At 37.5% G+C, this 22,233-nt stretch overlaps 1 protein-coding gene across 3 annotated transcripts; it reads right to left on the bottom strand.

Annotated features, from left to right (window-relative positions):
* Window positions 1-579: 579 nt before the first annotated feature.
* On the bottom strand, window positions 580-20,308 carry LOC103030455 (transmembrane ascorbate-dependent reductase CYB561). 3 transcript variants are annotated; one of them, XM_022668085.2, is made up of 6 exons: window positions 20,064-20,308; window positions 16,628-16,840; window positions 7,956-8,054; window positions 7,269-7,372; window positions 6,007-6,161; window positions 580-3,359 (listed from the first exon to the last, which is right to left on the bottom strand). In XM_022668085.2, the coding sequence occupies exons 2-6, from the start codon at window positions 16,830-16,832 to the stop codon at window positions 3,161-3,163; spliced, it is 762 nt and encodes a 253-aa protein (XP_022523806.2). In that variant the 5' UTR covers window positions 16,833-16,840; window positions 20,064-20,308; the 3' UTR covers window positions 580-3,160. The 3 variants fall into 3 exon arrangements, with proteins under 3 accessions (XP_022523806.2, XP_022523807.2, XP_022523808.2); XM_022668086.2 differs by having other exon boundaries at window positions 16,628-16,837; XM_022668087.2 differs by having other exon boundaries at window positions 20,078-20,308.
* Between the last annotated feature and the right edge of the window lie 1,925 nt (window positions 20,309-22,233).

Genomic DNA, 22,233 nt, shown 5'->3' with positions numbered 1-22,233 from the left:
TATTCATATTCACATTACTGTTTCAAAAAGTCACCGGAAACACCATTCAGAGTTCGGAATTAGAGTTTAAATTGAAAGGAATCACATCCTTGGCAGTAGAGTAGTGTATGAAACGAGTATAATACACATAATACTCAAATTACACTATTATGACCCTCTTCTTGTTTCTACGTTCATTATCCATTTGCTCTTATATGATCAGATGAACAGTGAGTGCTGAAACAAGAAATGCTCATAATATTGTGACTTGACTGTATATCCAGTGGAACAGCACATATTTAGAAGAACTAATAGAAAGTGGGAATCAAACTAAAAATAAGAAAGGAATGAATTTTAGATTGTACAGCGCTAGAATAAGACTTTGGAAATATTAAGATCCACGTTTATACATTGAAACATAAAGGGGCTACAAAATGATCTGTTTAATAAAAAAACAATGTTTGTGAATAGCTGTAATTGTGTGTGAACTCATATATTATATATATATTATATATATATATATATATATATATATATATATATATATATATATATATATATATATATATATATATATATATGTGTGTATTAAACACACAGAGTAATCTATTTTAAGCGTTTTTTATTTTATTGTTGATATGATTATGAAGCTTACAGCCAATAAAAACCCAAAAATCAGTGTCTCAAAAAATTAGAATATTATATAAGACTAATTGGTACTTTTGGCAGTGTGGGCAGTGTGCCAAGTCCTGCTGGAAAATGAAATCCTCATCTCTGTATTAAGTTGTCAGATGCAGAGGGAAGCATGAAGTGCTGTAAGGTTTTGTGAGAATCACAGTGGATCAACACCAGCAGATGACAGACATGTCTCTCCTTTAAACCATCACTGATTGGTGGAAACTTCACACTAGACCTCAATCAGCTTGGACTGTGTGCCTCTGGATTTTCATTGCCTGTAAGCCATAATCATCAACAATTAAAGAAATAAAGGCTTAAAATAGATCACTCTGCGTGTAATACATCTATAAAATATATGAGTTTCGCATTTTAAACTGAATTACAGAGATAAAGTAGCTTTTAAATGATATTCTATTATATTTTTTGAGATGCACTAGTATTTCTGGTTCTTCTACTCCAATGCTTTTAAACCTTTGGTCTTTACCCACATCCCAGTGAGCTCGAGTGGTAATGTCTTCATTTTTTGTTTGGCTTGATATGACAGATATTCTGTAAATTGTTGGCAAAAATAAAACATAGGACAAATCAATCGTGCAAGTTTTGCTTGTTGTGGCTAAATGGTGAAAAAAACGGTCTTTCACAAGAAAGGTTCCTGAGGCAGTTTAAGCCCATCAGTCACTTTTTTTTCTTTGTGGGCTTTGGTTCACTAGTTGCTAAAGGTTTGGAAACGTTTATCTGCTCAGCCAACAAAACATTAGTAGTACTTTAATTTAATTTAATTTAATTTAATTTATAAGTTATTCCCAACTTGTTAGTGGACAGTGTCCAAACCTTTGACTGGTATTATACAGTATGCTGGTCTGAAACATGAAAACTCAGTCAGATTGGCAAAGATTAAATACAGAAACATTTGGAAACTTCACTTCTAAACATGAAAATCTATGTATGAATGTGTATTTTATGTATAAACAGGTTTTATATTGGCAGTCCTTCATTTTGACTTTCCTACATCAAGCCGTTTAACTAAAAGCACCTTGTTGTTTCTCCTAAAATCGACCCTGTAATGCCTTTTTCGAACAGAAGGGGGCAGTGTTAGAAAGCCTTTGGCAGCAGCTTGTGTTAGTCCATTCCTGGAGCCCTAATCATCATCTTCCACTGATCATTACTGTGTTTGATCAGTTCCCCCTGCAGTGAACTGATCGATTCCTGATCAGGTCTGTTGGAACACAGTGTTTTCAGTAATGTCTGGTTCATACTACACTACTTTTTGAGTGGTCAGGTCGTTGTATTGTTCACTCTGTACGGCTGGCTGGGCTGTAATCACGAGAGCAAAAAAGTAAATAGAGAGAGAAGTGGATTCTGTGTTTCAGCACGTGTATCTGTGCAGTGTAAACGCTGATAAATTGCACTTTCAATCACAGTGTTTTCTTTTTTTCTTTTCTTTTTTTTATTATAATGAGAAGGGGTTCAAACCTGCGACCTCCTGCTCATGGTGGCAGTGCTTTAGACCGCTGCTGGACCACTCAGCACCACCCAATCACAGTGTTTTCAATGGGATGTACAGGTAGTAAACGGAGTCGCACAGCTGTGAGTAGTGAACGCAGCACAGAGCGCGTGTGTAAACAGCATGAAGCAGAGACAGCGTTTGATGATCAAAGCTGTGGTAATTAGCATTATCTGGCTAATATATACCAGACTAACCTAATATATCAGATCAAACTGTATATTTGATAGCTGGGTCGGCTTAAGATGGGTCATTTTCTCACCGCAAGCGAACCGTTCGAGATCCAAATGCTATTACTGTGTTCACACCTGCTCAATTGAACCGCACTAAGGGTACAAATGAACCAGAGTTTGTTTTAACTGGACCAAATAGTGTTGGTGTAAAAAAAACGACCTCAATCTCCAGCTTGTTTAGATATTAAAATGGCTAGATTTTTGCAGAGCATCAGTTACTCAGCTGTATTCATTTGGCAATGGCTGGGTAAAAACGTCTTTAAGTAGTTCAGATTAAATAATGATGATTTGGCTCCAAGAAGAGGGTTTTGTCTGCGATCTACAAAAAAAACAGTCGCTGACAAAAAAAAAAAAACGGTACCACTTTAAAATAAGACTACCTTTATATAGGGTTTATAAATGGTTTACAATTAGTTTATTAATGGTTACTAATTAGGTTGTAAATGCCTTAAAAATCATTAATAATCAGTTATAACACATATGTAGAAAGGGCAACAGTATAGATGGCTGTGGGTGTGTTATAAGTGATTATTAATGATTTTTAAGGCATTTACAACCTAATTAGTAACCATTTATAAACCCTTTATAAAGGTAGTCTTATTTTAAAGTGGTACTAAAATCGTGTAGTGTGAACCAGGCAAAACCAGACTAGTGAAAGAGGATTATTATGGACTAAGGAACGGGAAGGCGTGAGGACAGACTGAAGAGACTTTAGGCTTGACAGTAAGATAAGAATGGTGGCATCTCCACAGCGGCTGCTGCTGGGTTAGGGAGAGCTTGGGCCAGAGCCATCGTTGAGTGTGTTGAAGTGCACAGACAGGGCCTCTTCCTCGGGGTTTGGGGGCCGTCTGAACTCTTCTTTGGTCACCACGAACCCCACCAGGACCGCAAAACACACCAGGAGCAGGCCGAGAACGTTAGCCAGGGCCGCCTCGGGAGCTAACGTCGAGGACGAGGACGAGGACCTGATGCCACAGGAGACACATCACAGCTCACATTATCAGAGGTGTTAAATCTTACTGCAATGGCATTACATGATCAAAAAAAAAAAAAAAATTAAAACTTTTCCTGACCAAGCACTGGATTAAAGACGGGTATGAAAGGTTAGACTAGCTCAGTTAAAGGAGAAATCCAATGTGAAATTATTTGATTTGAGGTTTGATTCCCTCCTCAGGCAAGAACCAGCGTGAAATAAGTTTTATTTAAATTGCATATTAAAACTAAAAGTCGATTACTTTGGTATTCTACTTGATCCGAGAACAATAGTGCAACCAGTGGGTTGTGTTGCACATTGCTGTTTTAATAGTGCACACTGCTGCTAGCAAAAAAAACACGACTGCATTACATATATATCTTAATTAAATTATTTAAATTTGACCATTAGTGCCTAATGTGGTATATTACAGATCACTTGTATCACTTTGCATCACTTATATCAGGGGTGTCCAAACCTTTTTTGTTGGGGGCCAGAAAGAGAAATATATTTGAAGTCACGGGCCACACTCTGTAATAAAACAAATAATGAAATATACCACTTTAAATAATACTTTTTCCTGATTATTTCATTTACACACCATTTTACTTGACTTACTATCTTTATCTTTGACAGTGTTGTGTAAACTAAGGTTTTTCTAATTCTCTTTTGCCCCATTTTTCTGCACGAGAAATGCGCAGTCTCTCCGCTTTTAGACTCTTTTGCCCCGTTTTTCTGCACTAGAAATGCGCACCCTCTCCGCTTTTAGACTCTTTAGCCCGTTTTTCTGCACTAGAACTGTGCAATCTCTCCGCTTTTATACTCTTTGGCCCGTTTTTCTGCGCTAGAAATGCGCAACGTCTCCGCTTTTTGATTCTGACCCCTAGCGTTCAAACTCTGAATCTCACATTATAAAAACCCGCTTAACAGCGGGCCAACTTTCATTCTATTTCTAAAATACTAAATTTCTATTTCTATTTCTAAAAATATCTAAATTTTGCGGCCCGTTTCCCTTTTTGGAGCGGCCCGCGGGCCGTAGTTTGGACACCCCTGACTTATATCAAGCCCACTTTTGAAATAAGATATTGTAAATTTGATTAATCAAACCAATGACTGACCATAGACTAATATAAAACTGGCATAGGCCTCTCTGCTGTAAAAAAAAAGAAAAAAGAAAATCGAGAATCGAATCGAATCGAATCGTGATCCTAAAATCGGAAATAAAATCGAATCGAGGATTTAGAGAATCGTGACACCCCTAGTAAAAACGTTAACTGTAATATTCAGAAATTGTTCTACTAACCAAACATTGGTAGCTGGGCTGTCACTCACACACTTAGTTTGATTATAAACTGTGAAAGTGAAAATGTGGAGCTTTCACATTAATATTTTACCGGGAGCATCAACAAGTGAAAGAGCTCCACAGAATAAAGCCGAATCAGAATCAGAGCTCAGCTCAGCCCAGATGCAGAAAGGAAGCAGGATGCAGTTAATCATGAAGCTACAGAAAGGACGGTGACTCAGTTTGTGCAGTGACTCACTCTGCTAACAACAACACTGCGCTGCTGTACTCTGTTCACCACTCAACCCGTCTTCCAATCCGCTCCCATTCTGAGCCGTGATTCTGCAGCATTCATTAGAAGCTGTGATGATTCAGGCTGTTCTAAATAACCTTTAGAGATTTATAAACATAAACGCCATTAACGACAGCGTACGTGAGACAGGCTATGACATATATCCCATAAATCCTTTAATACTCAAATCTGATCTCCGGCAAAACACGATACACAGCACACTGCTGTCTATATAGAACTGTATTATGGACTAAGCGGTCCCATTACTATGATCGGAAAATCGCTGGTTCGAATCCCGGGCATGCAGCTTGCCATAAGCTGTCGGAGCCCTGAGAGAGCACAATTAGCCTTGCTCTCTCTGGGTGGCTACAGTAGATGGCGCTCTTTCCTCTCATTCTACCAAAGGGTGATGTGGATCAGCACAAGGTATCTGTGAGCTGATGTATCAGAACCGAGTCGCTGTGCTTTCCTTCAAGCGGGCTGTAGTGCAACTTGGCAATGCTGCATCAAACTGTGATGTAACAGTTTTGGGGGTTTTGGAATTGGCCTGTTTTACAGCTCTGTTTTTAGATAAAATCAAGTAAATTATTTACAGTGCTTTTGTATTTCTCTTAGTATGTTTGGACTAATGAGCTAATGTAGCCTCAGTAAAATTAAAGATATTTTTTTTATTAATTAGCAGTGAGTACTCAGTGTACCTAAAACATCACTCACTTGCTGTATAATAATTCAATATCAGTATTTACTGCACCTCATTAAGGGTGATATAATTTTAAAACATATTTTTTTTTTACATTTCAATGCAAGGACCACACTACTACCATGGTGTTACTCATAAGAGGCTTGGACCCGTATCTCTGTAAAGCTGCTTTGTGACAACATTTGTTGTAAAAAGCTCTACAGTAATACATTTGAATTGAACTGAATTGAAAAAAAAAAACACTGAATTTATGGTGTATCCAACTTTTTACTGGTACTGCCATATTTTCCAGCACTAATTACAATAACCTATTACCTATATGTAACTTATTTTTTTTACTGTCATTAAAGTGTGGAAACACTCACTGGCTGAAGAGCAGCTTCTCTGTGATGCCCATGAGAGAGGAACCCACAGCCATGGCCAGCAGCACCAGTCCGAAGAAGACGTGCAGCGGAAGGTACCAGCTCCTCAGCACTGTCGACGCCCAGGGGAACAGGAATAAGCCCAGGCCCAGCAGCCACTTTTTATGTGTTTAAAAACAAAAAACAAGGGGGAAAAAAGGGAGGAAAAGCATGAGGTTACCTTTCTGACACAGCACACTAACAGTAGTTAACAGTACATGGCTAAATATGAGCTAATTTAACCATAAAATAAAGCATGGTGGTGGTAGCCACTAGGGGTGTGCCATATCGTATCGTACGCAATAATATCGCCAACATTTTTGAATATTGTGAACGATATTATACCCTAAAATATCGTGCCATATCACCCACCCCTAATTATCACATCAGGGTGCTACTTTTTTGCTGTTTTAGCAAAAGCAAAATTCATACTGTTCTCATTTACCATTATATATCTACTAGAGACAGATTCTAATTGCCCAGTATCATTTATTTTACTTTAATCCTGGATATATGGCGATATATGGAGTGCATTATTAGTATCATGATATTCTGGATCATTGACTTAATATCTCAGTTAGGGGTGTGCCATATCGTATTTTGGCATTATCGTATTTTTATTTTTTTTTTTTCATTTTGTTGCAGTAGTGTATTTTTGCAATATTTTTTAAACTTAGTGTTTTGTCAAATCGCCAAGAGTATCATCATAGGGGTGTTTAGCTTGTGGAATGTATGGAGAAATTTGGTATATGGCCAACATATGTTGTAGGGCTGCAGTGGCGTGCAGTGAATATAGTGGGTACCTCTTCTGCAAACCATCGTATTGTAATCGTATAATTAAGCACAGGTATAACAACATGTCACCTTCATAATCAATGTCATTGCACATTGCACTTTGCTTTGTTAATTATTTAGCAACATCTATTGCACTGCTTCGTTTACAGATAGATCTTTACCTTGTATAGTTAATTTTTTAGAGCCTTATATATTTTCAATTCTTCTGTGTTGTAATTTGTGTTTGAATATGTTTCTTATTGTATTGTGTTGTTGCTGCTGGATGCCTAAATTTCCTTCAGGATAAATAAAGTATCTCTCTCTCTCTCTCTCTCTCTATCTATCTATCTATCTATCTATCTATCTATCTATCTATCACCCAGAGCAGCTGTGGAGATGTTAAAGTGCTGAACTGTTGCTGAGGTTTAGAGGAGAAGCCAGGTGCAGCTCACCTGCAGGAAGTAGAGGACGAAGGTCAGCATGCCGCACCAGCTGTGCAGAGAGTACATGTTGGGAATGTTAGCCTTGTTGTGGTAATCAAACACCGCCACCAAACCTGAGGAGAGACATCAACACACTGATCTCAATCCACTGAATTACACACTGACAGGAGCTAGTACTGTGTCCCATGACTTTTGCCATGTGCCATAGAAGCTAAAGAACGCAGTACTGATAAGTGGGATATGAGTGTGAGGTGTGAGGGGGATTGGCCTATAATATCTTTCCTGATAACATTGTTATGGATGCAGTCTGTATTGTACTTGTATTGTATCGTATTTATTGTGAAGCTTTAAGGGTATTTTTGTATAATTGTTTATTTTTTGTTACATTACCTTTTCATAACTTTTTTATTTATTTTAGTAGCTTAATTTTGATTACAAAATAGATCAAATTTTCTATATTTTAACTGCTATATAAAACTAACATCTTTTTCGCACTATATGGCAACCTTAAAAATATTTAATTTTCCCAAAAATCATCAGTATGAATTTTACCAGTTAGATATTAAGAAGCAGTAAAGCCACTCTGCTGAAGTGCAGCGTTATAAAGGTGAGTTTTCAGTGAAGTTTCTCCATCACCAAGGCTGGAGCAGTGTTAGCATTAACGACTAACTGCAGTGCTATGTGTGCATGACTTACCCACAATGCTGATAACGAGGGCCATCATATGTATAAGGGCATGGAGAATCTTCACAGAGCGTTTACTCTCGTTTCTGAACACACGGTACACCAACACACCTACACACAAATAAACACACACATAAACATAATTAAACAGTACAGAACACACAGGCATAGATACACTAAATCAGCTACGCTATAAAATGTTTAGAACTTCTTTAGCTTTTTATTCATGTATTTGTACGTACATTGTGTACATTTAGTCCGGTTAGTTTTGGTTTCTTGAGTCATTGAAATTTCAATGCTTTTTCAATATTACAACTCCATTCTGTAACTCTTTTAATTATTTTAATTAATCAGATTCTTTTAATACTACATACAAGCCAGTTAGATCAGCAAGGTGGCACGTACCTAGTTAGCTAGCATGGCAATGCTACTAAAAAACTCAAGTGGACTCACACAAATAACAGACATATAATACTACTGTACTTAAATTATTGTAAATATCTTATAAATAAATGTGTTCATTACAAATAACTCATCACAGCAAAACTGCACTCTCAATTTAAAAAATGCTTAATATTAATAATGATCAAATGTGACCTGTTTTAAAGTATTGGACGTGTGTTGGAGATAAGCATGTTGTCAATTCAGTGAGTTGCCTTTCCAGATATTGTGCCGAATTCTGCCTCCCGTCATACGGCAGAGTGAGCATAACATGTTACCCTTGAATTCCTTTAATTTCCTTGAATATTAATAAGGTTTAATCTACAGTTACAGTAGTTACAGGAATCACCAGTGTAATAATCTGTTAAACCCAAAAGGTTTCGGATTTCAACACAACACCAGTTCTTTTTCTTCTTTTATTGTTTAACTTCCTGTAAGTGGCCTGGACCATCTACACAGCAAAAACAGGAGAGTTGAAATTTCAGAGTTAAACAGCTGAGAGTTTATTTTCACTCTTTCAGATTTAAATGGTGTTCAGTGTTGAAGTTATTTGACAGAGTTGAATATTTCAGTGTTAATCCCAATAAACCCAAAAAATACTGGCCAACTCCACAGAGATTTAATTAAACTCCGCCCAGTTAAACATGTGATTTGCATAATGGGTGTGTCCCCCAGCTCCTAAATTAACATCAGTGTGAAATCTTGCCCACCAGGGCTACCTTCCATTGGGTATTGTGTTATATTTTGTTTAATGGTTGTTTGTCTAGCCAATATATTGTAGGCTATAAGAGCAAGTTACCATCCTTTGTACAGTAAATTGTGATAAAGTGTTGGTAATGCACTAAGAAATACTAATTTAGATATTTAACTCTTTTCAGTGTTAGTGTAACAATTTAGGAAGTTAAATAAATACAAATGTGAGTTAATAAGGAACTCTGGCAAGGTGTTAAATGTTTAACTATTTTGAAAGTGTTGATTTAACTCCAAAGAGTGTGGACCTATATAAACCCTGAAAAGAGTTCAATTCAACTCTGTGGGAGTTAATTTAACACTTGCCTTTTTGCTGTGTAAAAAGTATTTTTTTAATACTGCAAACTAATAATACCATGGTTTCAGTGGATCGAGACTAAGACAACCTCTTTTGCTCAGACCATTATAGTTTGCAGCAGTTTTAACACTTTTTAACTAATAACATTTTGTTCATACAAAAATTGAAAAGTCTGTAATTACAGACACTTAAATTAAACGCAGTTGTTATTGAGGCTACTGTATTTTAGGTGGTATGGAAAAAAGGTGGTCCTCTGCTATCACAGCAGACTAGCAGGGTCACCTACAGAGCACCGCTACAAGCTGCTAATGAGGCAGTGTTTTTTTTCCTCTGTCTTTTTATATATTTATTTTGACAATGTATTGGGTTTTTACCTCCATCAAACAAGTAATAGCTCTGAGATGGTTGGTGTGTAGCTGCTGTAATTCCTTATTAATATACTAGTTAGCCTCTTAGCACTGGGGTCCTGGGTTCAAGTCCCTATCTGGGTGGAGTTTCCATATTCTCTTTATGTGGGATTTCCTCCCACAGTCCAAAAAAACATGGAGATCAGGTCAATTGGATATTCTAAATTGCCCAGAAAATTGGATTCCCTGGTGTGTGAATGTGTGTGAATGTATACCCAAATATGGTTTGGCACTCTGAGCTGGGTCAACTCCTCAGTGCCCTCCAGGTAGACAGTAGTTCCGGTTGAGAGTACTCTGTGCATGATTGGCTGCCACTTTTCACTGGCGTGTGAAACGTAATTCCCCTTGTAACTTCCTTCCAGGGGGGAGGATGACACTCGTAAACAAGGGGTAGGGGTACAAATTAAAAACGGGATTGAGCTAGTAGTCAGAGACAATTACTGTGCTTTTAGACTGAAACGCAAAAGGAATAATTCTCTCAAAACATTGCAAACGTTGCAAACTGAAATCCATTTTCATTAAGATAATAACAAGATAATGAGATAATGGTAATCAGTCATTAGTAGCTTCCTTCCACCGCTCTTTTTAATAACGAGACGTTCTAAAGCTGAACCTGTGAGAGTCACTATACACACAATAAATGAGTGTCCCCCTCGACCAGTCACCAATCCCCTCAGGCCTGTTCTCAGCCACGTCAATCCACACAGCTCCACTCCTAATGGAACATGGACCTTTCAGGTTTAGTGTCCTAATTGAATTGCCGTAGTGAAGGCCGAAGAGATTAGCTGGAGAAACCGCGTCTGTTTCTGCTGGGGGTTCGATTCCGCGCCCCCAAGGCCAAACAATACTTTAATTACAGCCATCAAATACAGAGCAGCACAGCCTGTTTCACATTACAAAAACCAACCTGAGCAGCTCTGCTGGACTGATCTGAGAACAGCCGGGACAGAGAGGCAGCTGCAGTGTTTTATACTGTACACTTTACTCTGTTTGTAATAGCTGTGTGATTACACTTTCATCTGAAAGCAGGTATTTTTATATCAGTAGATTATTTCCTGAGCGACAGTCCCCCTGCAGCAGCGGTTAATGATTAATACACAGCACACACAGTTATATCTGTGAGATAGGAGCAGTTTCTAATTTGATTTGTGTGGAACACTGAGTGACCTTCACCACAGTATGTGTTTCTGGATGTCTGTCTGTCTTATAAAGGAAAAAAAAAAAACACTGATTTTTGTATTTTTTGTTTCTGCAGAAAACAGTGGTTAACTGGGTGTTTGGTGTGTAATTTCTGTATGATTTCTTTACAATTGTTATGAATGAACAAATAAAGCCATTTATCACTATTCAATCCCATCATTGATCCTACCACCACCATGTGTTTCCTGATTTTTGTATATAATGTTAATCGCGATAAAAAGCACCTCTGCCAGTGCTTTAGAAGCCCCACTTGATGCCCAGTCTGCTTAACACATACCTGTCAAGTCTCCCGTTTTGGCCGGGAAACTACCGTTTTTTACTCCTCTTTCCCGCCGTCCTCCCGTATTCGTATTTTCCCGTAAATTTCCCGTATTATATTAAAATGAAAAAATATATATTATTGAGGAGACAGGGAGCTGACTGCTCTGTGTCTCTTAACCAATCGTGGAGCCGGTTCAAGGAGAAAGTCCCGCCTTTCAGGAGAAACAGCCAATCAGCTTGCAAAGGAGGGTCAGTGTGGGGAAGCCCCCCGTCGCAGTTGGAGCTGCTGATGTTAAAACAGATCTGGATATACAGCGATTTTTCTAAAAGAAAGGTAACGGTAGTCTAATCATAGAAACTGTGATGAGATTTTTCTGATAGCTGCTTAAAAATACTCGTCTCCGAAATAAAACACACAGATTAAACCTTTTAAAATAAACAAATTTACAGCTTGTGACTCGGTTTAACTAGAAATGTGGAGAGGACCGACATTAACTGAACTGATCAGGGGTGGAGTGATCAAAAGAAAGAAGTATTAATTAAAAATTATTGTGCAGGCCCCTTAGGACTAATTTTTACTGATGGAATATATCTGGTCCATGTCCTTTTAGTAAAAGCTCATGATACTATTTTTAGGTCACCTACAGTCATTTTGCAGAATTTGTGCACCCTTTGTTCAATTTTAAATCCATTAAATAAATAAAAAATATCATATAAAAGAGTGCATTTATTACAAAAAAAAAACATGAAATCTTAATTAAAAAAAAAAAAAAAGGGTTTTTAATTTGGCAGTATTAAAAGAATGACATATGTAGGAATGTCCACAACATTTCAGATTCTGATGATCTAACTGTAGTTTATAAGTGGTTCACTTGTGGTTATTTTAGATTTTTTGTAAACCTGTCTTAAAATGTAAGGGATACTGAACCTTCGTTGGGCTGGTGGGACGGCTTTAAGCGTACAGAGGAAAATATCCCTTATTTTTAAATCTAAAACTTGACAGGTATGGCTTAACATGCCAGTCGGAGGAATATGTGTTAAGGGAGCAAGGTGATGTCCATCACTCTAATTCTTTTAAAATGCAGTCAGTGCTCTTTGTGACCCTCAATCATAGATGACTCATGGGTCAGACTGCTGTGGTGGAAGACAATGTCTGTGATAATATGTTTACAAAAGAAATACGACACCACTTCAAAATGATCAGTTTCTCTGATTTTTCTATTTATAGATATATGTTTGAGTAAAATTAACATTTTTGTTTTATTCTATAAACTACAGACAGCATTTCTCCCAAGTTACAAATACAAATATTGTCATTTAGAGCATTTACTTGCAGAAAATGAGAAATGGTCAAAATAATGAACAAGGTACAGTGCTTTTAAACCTTAAATAATGCAAAGAAAACAAGTTCATATTCATAAAGTTTTAAGAGTTCAGAAATCAATATTTGGTGGAATAAACTTGCTTTGTAATCACAGCTTTCATGCATCTTGGCCTGTTCTCCTCCGCCAGTCTTACACACTGCTTTTGCATGACATTATTCCACTCCTGGCACAAGAATTCAAGCTTCAATTCAGATTTTTCAATTTTAGCTCTGGAGTTTGACCGTCAACTTATTTGAATGTCAGTCAGCAACCGCATGATGACATCAAGTGACCTATAAAAAGAATGGCAAATGGCAGCTGGGGAGCAGTGCATGGAAAGAAAAGTTCAAAACAATATCTTAGAGGCAGGACTCAAGCTAGAAAAAAGACCTTCTTCAATGAGAAGCAAAGAAGAGCCAGGCTAAAGTTTGCAAAGATCAGAAGAATTGGACCATAGATGACTGTAGTAAGATTAGCTTTGCTCAACACCTGGCCATCAAATGTTTAGTGTGGACTTGCACCCACTGTGAATTTGGTGGAGGATCTGTGATGATCTGGAGATGCTTCAACCAGGCTGGAATTGGACAGTTTGATATTTGCGAAAAATGCATGAATCAATTCGCATTATCCTGGAAGAAAACTTGCTTCTTTCTGCTCTGGGGACTGTTTTTTTTTTCCAGCAGGACAATCTCAATTCCACACAGTTAGATTAATTAAGGTGTGGATGAAGGACCACCAGATCAAGACCCTGTCATGACCAGCACAATCTCCAGCCCTGAACTGCATTAAAAACCTATGGAATATAATCAAGAGGAAGATAGATGGTCACAAGACATCAAACCAAACTGAACTGCTTGAATTTTTGCACCAGGAGTGGTATAAGGTCACCCAAAAGCAGTGTGTAAGACTGGTGGAGAGCATGCCGACACACATGAAAGCTGTGATTAAACATCTTTATTACTCTTCCAATTATAAATTCTGAACTTTTCCTTAGATACTTCCTGAGAACTTTAGTATTGTTTTTGCTTCTAAATAAATATTAACTTGTTTTATTTGCATTATTTGAGGTTTTGCAAATAAATGCTCTAAATTACAATATTTTTATTTGGAATTTGAGAAAAATGACATTAGTAGTTTATAGAAAAAAATCACAATGTTCGTTTTACTCAAACATAGATAGATAGATACTGATTATTTTGAAGTATTTTTTTTCCCAGAGCTGTATCAGTTAAACTTTAGAATTGGGACAATTTAAACAGTAAATGTTGGATCAAACTGGAGGGGGAAAAAAAATCGGATTTGATTCTACAGCAAATTTATCCTAAACAGCATTGTAGGCATGGATATCTGTATTGCAGTCAATACAAGATAAACAAGATAGAAGTAGTGTACCATATCTATTGTGTTAGCAAATCAACAACAACAGAATCAGCTGTTCTATTTCTGTGAACATCTGAATCTAAAGTACACTTCAGAGGCATTATTAGTGATGTTTACACTATTTAACATCAAAAGAAATTTTACACGCTCTTCATGTCCTCCGTTCAAACCATTCAAACATGATTAGGCTTGGAATTAATCCTTTAGTTAAGGAACAAGTCTTTTAAGGACTCTTTCAGCACAAAACAATAATAACACTTTTATTAATATAATTCTCTGTTAGCCTGAGTTTGGCTGAGAAATAAGATTTTTATGTTGGCTGGCTTACTTACCTTGGAGAAATAAAAAATATACTTAATTGTACTTAAAACATATTGAGAAATGTCTAAGTATGCTGTAAATATACTAACAGATTTATGTACTTACTTAAAATATATTAAAAGTACATCAATATTATGCTTTCATCAAATGTTTGAAAGCAAACTCTGATCATACTTTTTTAAAAAGTAAAATATAGTGTATTTAAATAAAAAGACACTTATGAAGTACACTTTTAGTTTAATGTAATTCAATATATTTCTAAAATACTTACTTCCAAATATATTTTTGTACATTTTTAGCAAAGTTAAGTGTGTTAAAAACAACTGTCACAGTAGTTAAATTAAAGTACAAAGTATCATGTAACTTTTTAGACAGTAAATTAAATTACTACATCGATTTAGGTATTACATTTATTTAACAGTTAAAGTGTATTTCAATGCTCTGGAATTATAATTAGGAAAATATAAATCTAAGTAAATTATAGGATACAGTGTTAAATAACATTTAAATATCACATAAAAAATGTAAAGTCAATTTGTAACACGCTAAACATTGTAATACAGTATATTAAAATATATTTTTATATCCAACGAAGTATACTAGAAGTGTGCTACTTACAAAAGACAGGAATAAGAAGCATATTTGTACTCTAATCTAAATAGATCATATATATTTATCATTAATTCTTAGTACTTTTCTAATATACCCCGTGTATAACAGTGATACAGTTGTAACACTTATTAAATGAATTATAATTTTACTGTAAGCATATTTGAAAAATATAGGGTTACATACATAAAGTAGTATGTTTAAATATGACTTAAGTATATTTAAAATAGTTCCATTTTAGTACAGTTAAGAACACTTAGCACAATTTAAGTAAGACTTTTGTACTATTTTTATACAATTAAAGTATAATAAATACAAAAAAAGTTGTTCTTTTTTATCACTCTTAAAAAAGAGTGGCTACAAGAACGATTTAGTGCACTATAGCATAATAATGCTTAATATACTTTAATCTACTTTTTTCACTAGGCTGTTACTGTATTTTAAAAACAGTTTGTAACAACATTCAGACTGACTGAGGTAAGTTCTCTAAAAGCTAAGTTGTAAACAACATGAAAAATAGTATGGCTGTGTCCCAAATCACAGACTTCCACACCTCCCACACTACACAAATAAATACACTTTTATCTTTACTTTATCTTTTACTTTTACTTTGTAATAAGTAGAGCTGTGCTGATTGCAGTGTTTCTTCCCAATTATGTTTTTTTTTTTATCTGACCTACCGATATCATTGTTTTTACTTTAGCAGTCCAGAAGTGTTTGGTGAGAAAGTGAGAATGTATAATTGCACTAAGCATGCTAAAAACATGGTCATGCTAAAAACATGCATAAGAGTGAATACATCTGGTAATTTTCTAATTTTCTAACAGTTCTAATTCTAAGTTTCTTTGGCTTTATGAGCAGATGAATATTGAGTTTCCTGTTCTGAAATCTCCATGTTTGCGGTAAGTCTTGTATCAGAGCCATTAGCAGCACCACTGTCTGTTATAGCCAGATGAAGATCCTACCAGTGACCTACCAGACCACAGACCTCTGTTTTAAATGTCATATATTTGATTTTGCAGGGATGGTAGCTGAAGAACACTGATGATATTTATTATATTACTTTGTCCTCTAGCCACTCAGAAATACTACTGTTTTCAGTTCTTTCAGTTCAAAATCTTAAGGACTACTGCTTTAGAATCCATGTAATGTTTTGTACTTTTCTGTTGAGCCCACCATGTTTTGGTTCAAATCCCGTTCATATAGCTTGCCATTAGCTGCCAGAGCTCTGAGAGAGCACAATTGGCCTTGCTCTCTCTGGGTGGACAGATGGCGCTCTCTCCCCAAAATCACTCCAAAAGGGTGATGTCGCTTAGTATGAGGCGTCTGTGAGCTGATGTATTGGAACCGAGTCGCTGCGCTTTCCTCCAAGTGCGCTGTGACGCTACTCAGCAATCCTACATTAGCAGCAGTTCAAAAAGAGGCGGTGGCTGACTTTACATGTATCGGAGGAGGCATGTGCTAGTCTTCACCCTCCTGGTGTTGGGGCATCACTAGTGATAGGGGGAGACCTAATGAGTGGTTTGGGTAACTAGTCTTATAAATTGGGGAGAAAAATGGGATTTAAAAATGTATTTAAAAAAATAAAGATCCACAGCCCTTGCAGCATCGTTCAGCTGGTTTAACAAGTTTATCAGGTTTCGTAAATCTCACCATCTCCATAGAGGAAGACCATGCCCAGGACCATGCAGAGCGGATGCACGTTAAACTGCTGCCCCGAACCGTTCCAGGCGTAGCCACCGTAGAAGTGCCCCATCCACACACCCGTGATGACCACGCATGCCACGCCCAGCACCTGTGAACCACCCACGTACCACGGCAGGGAGCACACTCCACCCCAACTACGTGGGATCTCCATCACACCTGCTAGAGAGAGGGAGACGTGAGAAAAGAGCAGCCGATGAGCTCAAAACAACACGGACAAGATAAACAACATCATCATGTGACGAGCCGTGGGATCGATTACGGAGGCAAATGTTCAGCTTCGCTGGTAGAAACCACAGAAAGCAGGAGCTGAACTGGAAAAGCAGAGTCATGTTTGAATAACAGCTTCACCTTAAATGTACATTTACACATATTACAGCTGGCAGATGCCAAACAGATGATGTAGAAGATAGCAGCCTCTTTTAGAGTGGCGTCAGCTACATGTGACTCCGATCCTAACTCAGCCTCTGCCTCTGTCAGGATGCATTATTATAAGTGGATGGAGGACAAAATACAGAAAACTGGGTCTGCTTGTTTTTGTTATCAAATCATGATAACAATTGTAGTGATAGAGACTCTTTTTTTCAGCCTTTCCTGGACTTTCTGCCAATACACACAGATCTCACACCATGGAAATCCTGGTTATAGTTTCACAACTATTGCCGATTAGTAAATAATTACATCTAAGCCTTTTGAGTTGGATATAAGAGTTAGTTAGTATGTCTGCATGGCTGCAGGCCTAATACCCAAAACTTTTGCCAAAACCTTGTGCAGACGGCACTCCTCCGACCCAATAAGTCTAATAATCATGTGATGCTGCGGCCTTTGGGCTGTGTAATGTCGATTATATCACCTCACTTACCACCAGAGTAAGAATGATACAGCACACTCGAACTGTTTCATAAATCCCAGTTTTTGCAGCTTGTTGCGAAAACAGAGCTCTTTGTACCAAGTCTAATTCTTTTACAGTAACACCCATGTAAAACACTTTTTCTCAGTAAGGTAAATAAGATGAAGCAGAATTTTTTTAATAGCTTGATCATTTAAGCCAGTAAATGTATCAAATAGCAGAATAACCTAAAAACAAAACTACGCACAAAGCAGCTTTTCCCAGGTTAGAACATAACTTATGCCAGAAAGTCATTGTTATCCACAAAGCAAGATTTCTTAGATAGTAGGATAACTTAAACCAGAACTTCTGGCTGTCCACAATGCAGGTTTTCTCTGCTTGTTGGCAAACGTAAACCAGAATATCACTGGATAACTTAAGCTGGATGTCAAAGAAGCAGCAGTTCTTCATATTTCAACCTACAATAATGGTTTTACCCCAACAGCTTAAGCCTGAACATCTTGGCTGGATTTCTAAAGTTACAGAATAACTTGAGTCAGAACTCAACTCAGTCAGAAATCTTAGATATCTGCCAAATTTAGACCAAGAATCATGGTTATCTACAACATAGGAATTCTCAGATAGCACAATCTATCGAGACAGAAATCAAAGGTAATCCAAAATATCAGGATAACTTGAGTCAGAACTTTTGGCGCTTCCCAAAGCAGGTTTTCTCAGAATATCCATGCATTAATATGAAGTATGATTACTCTGCCTCTTGGCTAACTTCAAAAGTCATAAGCCAGGGCTATCCTAAAAAACTAGGGACAGAAAGTAGGATTTCTTAGTTTTCCAGGCACCATAAGCCAGAATTTCATTGGATAACTGTCAAAGAGGCAGGAGTTCTTATTTTAAAACCTACAGTGTCATGGTAAGTCATGGTTATCCAGACAGTGTCAGCTTAAAGTCATGGTTATCCAGTAAACATAAACCAGAAGTCACGGTTATCAAGAGAGTTTAAGCCTAAATAAAAAAATATGCCTAAAGTCTTGGTTATCCCCACATAGCACTTTTCCACCAAAAGAACTCTGGTTCTTGAACCAGTTCTGTTCGGGCTTATAAAAACTGTGGTGCAGGCCACATTTCCACCATTTTTAGTGGAACCGTCAAAACATTACATCAGAAGGCGTTGCACAGCGGCAGTGCTCCTGTAAAGAGACACGCCCACAGAAGTCGTCACAATTCACGCTGAAAACCTAGTAATCTTCGGTTCCCGCTGCAAACAAACGTTCTTAGTCCCGGAACCTACTTTTTTGGTGGAAATGTGGCGAACTGGTTCAAAAATAGATTTGCGAACCAGAACGGTGCCAGATCTTAAGGCCCAAGTCTTGATTATCCAGTAGACTTAAGCCAGAAGTTACCAGTTGTGGTTCCGCAGGTGGTCATACTAGTCAACCAGCGAGATATTGTTGGTCATGTTGGTTGAAAGGCATGGTCTTGTTCATGCTGATCAATCAGCCTAGTCTTGCAGGTCATGCTGGTTGACCAGAGAGGTCTTGACAGTCATGCAGATCAACCAGTTTGGTCATAGTAGTTATCCAGCATGGTGGACAAACAGCTTTGTCATACTATCCATGATCAACCAGTGTCGTCATAGTAGCAATTGTTAACCAGCATAGTCATGCTAGTCATGTTTGGTCATTCTGCCCAGCTACAAAATATCCAGCTCAAGACCAGCTGGTCATCCAGAAAAAACATACCCTAGTGTGGTAGGCTAGTTAATTAATAAGCTCTTGATCAGCAACCAAAGTGGTAGCAAAGGTCAACCAGTATGGTCATGATATTCATGTTGGTCAACCAGCTTGGTCATGATAGTCATGCTGGTCTACAAGCTTGGTCATGATAGTCATGTTGGTCAACCAGCATGGTCACAATAGTCATGTTGTTCAACCAGCATGGTCATGATAATCATGTTGGTCAACAAGCTTGATCATGATAGTCATGTTGGTTAATCAGCTTGCTCATAATAGTCATGTTGGTCAACCAGCATGGTCATGATATTCATGTTGGTCAACCAGCTTGCTCATGATAGTCATGCCGGTCTACAAGCTTGGTCATGTTAGTCATGTTGGTCAACCAGCTTGCTTATGATAGTCATGTTGATCAACCAGCTTGCTCATAATAGTCATGTTGGTCAATCAGCTTGGTCATGATAGTCATGTTGGTCAACCAGCTTGGTCATGATAGTCATGTTGGTCAACCAGCATAGTCATAATAGTCATGTTGGTCAACCGGCATGGTTATGATGGTCATTTAGTCAACCAGCTTGGTCATGATAGTAATGTTGGTCAACCAGCTTGGTCATATTGGTCAACAAACATCGTCATGCTGGTCAACCAGTGTAGTATTGCTGGTCATTGCTGGTCAACCCAACTGGTGAAGAGCTAAGCTTGAGCTGGCCATGCTGGTTCTTCAGCAGGGTCTTTAAGAAACCTGCCACGTTTTACCTCACTAAATCTCTATAAGCAGGTGTTGTTGAGGAGAGCTGAGCGTTACCTGCGCGTGTTTACCTGCTGCTCCTCCTCCTCCTGCTGCTGATAACACCGTGCTGCTGCTGCCGACTCTCGGGAGTAAATAAGCCGCTCTCAGGGGGAAGCCTCTCCCTCTCAGCCGCTCATAACGAACTGAACTCGGCGCTCAGACCCCGCGGAGCAGCGCTGTATCAGTCCGGGCTCCGGTTCTCAGACTCCGCTCCTTCAGTCACGACCGGACTCCACTCCTCACACACCAGCGGCCCCGCGAGCTGACAGCCAGCTGCTGGACACGCCCCCTCCTCCGTCTGCGCCCTCCTAAGTGGTTGCTTATGAGGAGAGGCGGGATCAACGTTGGCCGTTTCCCTGGGCGACCGGTGTGTTTTGCATAATGGTTCTTCATGTGAGTTAACCATCAGTTTAATTACCCATCAGTTCCACACTATGAAAATATAAAAAAATAAATTCAATTCCAATTAATGTGCTTTGTGCTCCCTCCACTGCAGTATATTAATCTGTTTATTTTTCAATGTAGTTAGCTATATTATATTTTTACCAAATTGTTTTACCTTCCTCATCTTTTATTTCATTTGATCATCATACAGCTCTGGAAAAAAAAAACAAGAGACCACTTAAAAATGATGACTTTCTTCTATTTTACTAAATTAAAAACCTCTGGAATATAATCAAAAGGAAGATGGATGATCACAAGCCATCAAACCAAACTGAACTGCTTGAAACTTTTACACCAGTAAGTAGTGGCCTAAAGTTATCCAAAAGCAGTGTGTAAGACTGGTGGAGGAGAACATGCCAAGTTGCATGAAAACTGTGATTAAAAACCAGGGTTATTCCACCAATTATTAATTTCTGAACTCTTACAACTTTATGAATATGAACTTGTTTTCTTTGCATTATTTAATGTCTGAAAGCTCTGCTTTTTTTTTCCAGCCATTTCTCATTTTCTGCAAATAAATGCTCTAAATGACAACGTTTTTTATTTGGAATTTGAGAGAAATGTTTTCCGTAGTTTATAGAATAAAACAACAATGTTCATTTTATTTAAACATATAGCTATAAATAGTAAAATCAGAGAAACTTATTCAGAAACTGAAGTGGTCTCTTGAGAGCTGTATGCTATTTTTTCACGTTACACACTTATTTTATAAAATACTAAAGGGGACATCTCTTTCTAATATTAATTACACATTTTAGAAAATATTTTACACATACACTTATTACACAATATTTCATATTATTATTTTTTTTATAATATTAAGTCTTATTTTTGTTTTTCATATTTTTAATCTCTGTCTGTATGTTAAAGGTATGGAATTGGCTCGCTCATTGTACTCCTGAGTGAAAAAAGCTTGATTGATTGACTGATTGTATTTGAGATACATAAAAAACATATTGTAGGCCGGTGTTCTGTCAAGTTATGCTACCCATCAATATGTACTTCTTAAATTCTGAACTCTTTAATGTTCTTCTTGCTGTATGCAAGGAATCTTTTATAGCAATTGGATAGAGCACCCTCATTTCAGAGAACACAGTTCCACTGCTCCACAGCTGAATGCAGGGGCCTTTATACCCCTCTAGCCCAAGTGCAATTTATTAGAAGGGCAGTCCACAAATGCAATTCAATTCAATTTTCAGCTCTTGACAGTTAACTGTTATTTTAACCCTGTTTCTGTTAACGCTGTTACCGTTAAAGTAAGTTTTGACAGTAAATAATGATTTCATGGATAGAAGGTAATGTAAATAATTGATATTTAAATGTTTTTAACTTCATTATCTCTTCATAAAATAACAGTACCGTACTATTTCACATCAGTGTGGATGATGGATGCCAGTACCAGAATTGACATTCACAGACTTGACAGTAACAGAGTTGAAAGTAAGTGTTGACTGCAACAACATAGACACTAACAGCATTGGCAGTAACAACATTGGCAGTAACAGAGTTGGCATTAACAGAGTTGGCAATAACAACATTGGCAGTTGGTAGTAACAGACTTGGCAGTAACAACATTGGCAGTAACAGAGTTGGCATTAACAGAGTTGGCAATAACAACATTGGCAGTAACAGAGTTGGCAGTAACAGAGTTGGCAGTAACAGAGTTGGCAATAACAACATTGGCAGTAACAGAGTTGGCAGTAACAGCATTGGCAGTAACAGAGTTGGCAATAACAACATT

This window comes from Astyanax mexicanus, chromosome 3 (genome assembly GCF_023375975.1).
Source record: "Astyanax mexicanus isolate ESR-SI-001 chromosome 3, AstMex3_surface, whole genome shotgun sequence".
Taxonomy (NCBI): Eukaryota; Metazoa; Chordata; class Actinopteri; order Characiformes; family Acestrorhamphidae; genus Astyanax; species Astyanax mexicanus.
Note: the sequence above shows the minus strand (reverse complement) of the source record. Positions and strands in the feature narration are given on the sequence as shown.

Coding starts and splice junctions, on each gene's coding strand:
- LOC103030455 (XM_022668085.2), bottom strand. CDS start 16,832: ATGGAGATCCCACGTAGTTGGGGTGGAGTGTGCTCCCTGCCGTGGTAC. Junction 8,055..16,627: donor GGTCTTCCTCTATGGAGATG/GTGAGATTTACG, acceptor ATTTGTGTGTAG/GTGTGTTGGTGTACCGTGTG. Junction 3,360..6,006: donor GAGAAGCTGCTCTTCAGCCA/GTGAGTGTTTCC, acceptor CTGTGGCATCAG/GTCCTCGTCCTCGTCCTCGA.